The sequence below is a fragment of the Impatiens glandulifera genome, chromosome 1, assembly GCF_907164915.1.
Source record: "Impatiens glandulifera chromosome 1, dImpGla2.1, whole genome shotgun sequence".
NCBI classification, from domain to species: Eukaryota; Viridiplantae; Streptophyta; class Magnoliopsida; order Ericales; family Balsaminaceae; genus Impatiens; species Impatiens glandulifera.
In genome coordinates this window covers 39,329,846-39,332,246 of record NC_061862.1, presented here as the reverse complement: position 1 = coordinate 39,332,246, position 2,401 = coordinate 39,329,846, and the positions used below count along the sequence as shown (strand labels likewise).

The window sequence follows — 2,401 nt, the reverse complement described above, 5'->3', positions numbered from 1 at the left end:
TATTATGGAAAACCCTAATATTAAAATGTACATATATATATTAGGGAAAATCCCCTCTTTTGAGAACAAATTCATTATTCTCTCAAAGAAGAAATCACTTTGGTTTGTTATTCAATTGTGAATTCATCATGAACCAAGATCATATACCTGGTACGCCATCTTATACTTATCACCACATTCAAGTTCTCGTGGAGTTTGATGATGTTAACTCAACTACCGAACCCACATATATAGTATTTATTTCCTTGATAAACATAGATCTAGAAAAATTGAGTCAAAGAAGACTACAAGGCAATAATGTGATGAAGATGATCACCAAAGATATGGAAGTTGGTCCGCCAACTGATCTCTTTTTCAAAAACCTTCATAAAAGCGAGATCGGTGAATATGTTCAAGAAAGGCTTCGAGAATTGAACATGCAGTTGAATGCAATATTGCATGTGGTTGACGAAATTAAAGATAGATTGATTAGGGTGAATTTTGGGCAGAGTTTTTCGACTTTTTCTATGCTAAAGTATGATATAAGCATCATTATGGATGAGAATCAATTGACGGTGTCGGAGAAAGAGGAAGGACAAACTTGTGCGATTTGTCTTGAAGATTACAATATAGGAGATAAAATTAATAGGACATTACATTGTAAACATTTATTTCATCATAGTTGCATTATGGAATGGATGAAGAAGAAGATTTCTTGTCCTTTGTGTCGTGAACGCATTGGTTAATTCATGAAAATATTAGGGTAAGGATTGAGAATAACAAACAAAATCTTTGATTATAATTTTTCTTTTTTCTCTTGTTTGGTGAAAATTTTGTAACAAAATTCAATTTATTATAAAAGAAAATTTGGATTACGAAGATTCAGTTTCAAGTTGATATGAGATCACCTTATATTATTAGCATGCATACAATAATTTTAGAGTTTTATTTTTTAAATGTATAAGGTCTTTTTTTTCAATGGGAATAATACCAAATTTCTCTACGAGATGTCTCAAATATACTCATGTATGAAGAAGCAGGGGATTTGGGTTTGTAACAATGTCTACTCCTCAGGAGGTTGAGGCAGCAACTAGACAGTTTAATGGCTATATATGTAAGATTTCAAAGACTGCTTTTATTGTTTTATTGATAAGAAATTGAAATTGGCTAATTAGGGAATTAGATTGATGTTCTGTAATAACTTGAGGGAAGGGGAATCCTCCTTCAGATCTCCAAGGAGTGGTTATGGAGAAAGTAATAATAGCTGCAATAGGCTATATGTTGGAAATCTTTCATGGGGTTGATGAATCTGCTCTTGAAAGCTTGTTTAGCGAGCAAGGAAATGTCTTAGAGGCTAAGGTTGTTTATGATAGAGAAAGTGGGAGGTCAAGAGGTTTAGGGTTTGTGACCTATGGTTCTGCCCAAGAGGTCAACAATGCAACCGATTCATTGAATGGAGATGTAAGTTTCAAAAACTTGCCACTGTTACATTTTATTCCATTTCAATTTTTGATAGATTAAAACAATTTTTATTACCCATCAATAACAGATAACAAAGATGGTCATAATTTATCTAAAAAAACTTCATTACTCATCATGAGTCCTAATCATTTAAGTTGAACGGTGAATTTGTTCTTGTAGGACCTCATTGGACGTTCTATTCACGTTAGTGTGGCTGAATCCAAGCCTGTACTTGTTTTTTTCAGTCTTTTCCATTATTTTTCCTAAAGAGAAAATTACCCGTCTTTAAAGGCTGTTCGTGCGATTCGAAAATTATCGACCTCATGTTTTACCTTCCTCACGTGCTCTCGCGGTAGGAGACGAGAAAATATTTTTAGAACCTCACAGGGATCGAGTTTGAAATTTTCGGAGTTATATAACTTTGAATATGTCACTACAAATATAAATGTTTTCCTAAACGGCATTGAAAACATTTTTAAGAAGTTATATTTTTAATTTTATGATTTTTGGACTCATAAAATTTAAGTTTATAGCTTTTCAAAGTTTAGGATTTTGAAAGGGCCCTAAAAGTTCTAAAAAATATATTATTTTTGAAGAAAATAGTATTTTTGAATTTTTGGAAAAATTTGAGAAAATTTAAAAGTGGTTTAAAAGTTTCGATTATCGTTTTAAATTTGTTTGTTAAACTTGAGAAGCAAACTGACTTTAGAAATCATTTTATTTGTTGGAGGGTTCAATTAAAACAGAAAGAAGAGATTAAGAATTACTTCAATTTCGAATTAAATAACTGATACGAAATTAAAGTATATAGGCATATTTAAAAAAGATAAAGGCCAATGGGCCTCTTTGCAACTTCAACCGAAGTTAGGGAAATAAAACATAACAAAATATAGAAAAAAAGAACCCTAGCCGTCTCTGGCCATGGCGATTTCCGGCGACCCTCTCGCGTGAGATCGAAGGC

General features: G+C 32.3%; 1 protein-coding gene across 1 annotated transcript; it reads left to right on the top strand.

The window, feature by feature from the left end:
- Nucleotides 1-323: 323 nt before the first annotated feature.
- Nucleotides 324-1,707, top strand: LOC124925297 (31 kDa ribonucleoprotein, chloroplastic-like). Its single transcript, XM_047465268.1, is given in 5 exon segments — nucleotides 324-514; nucleotides 1,014-1,119; nucleotides 1,155-1,279; nucleotides 1,281-1,440; nucleotides 1,621-1,707. Coding segments are annotated over 5 exon segments (669 nt in total).
- Nucleotides 1,708-2,401: the final 694 nt, after the last annotated feature.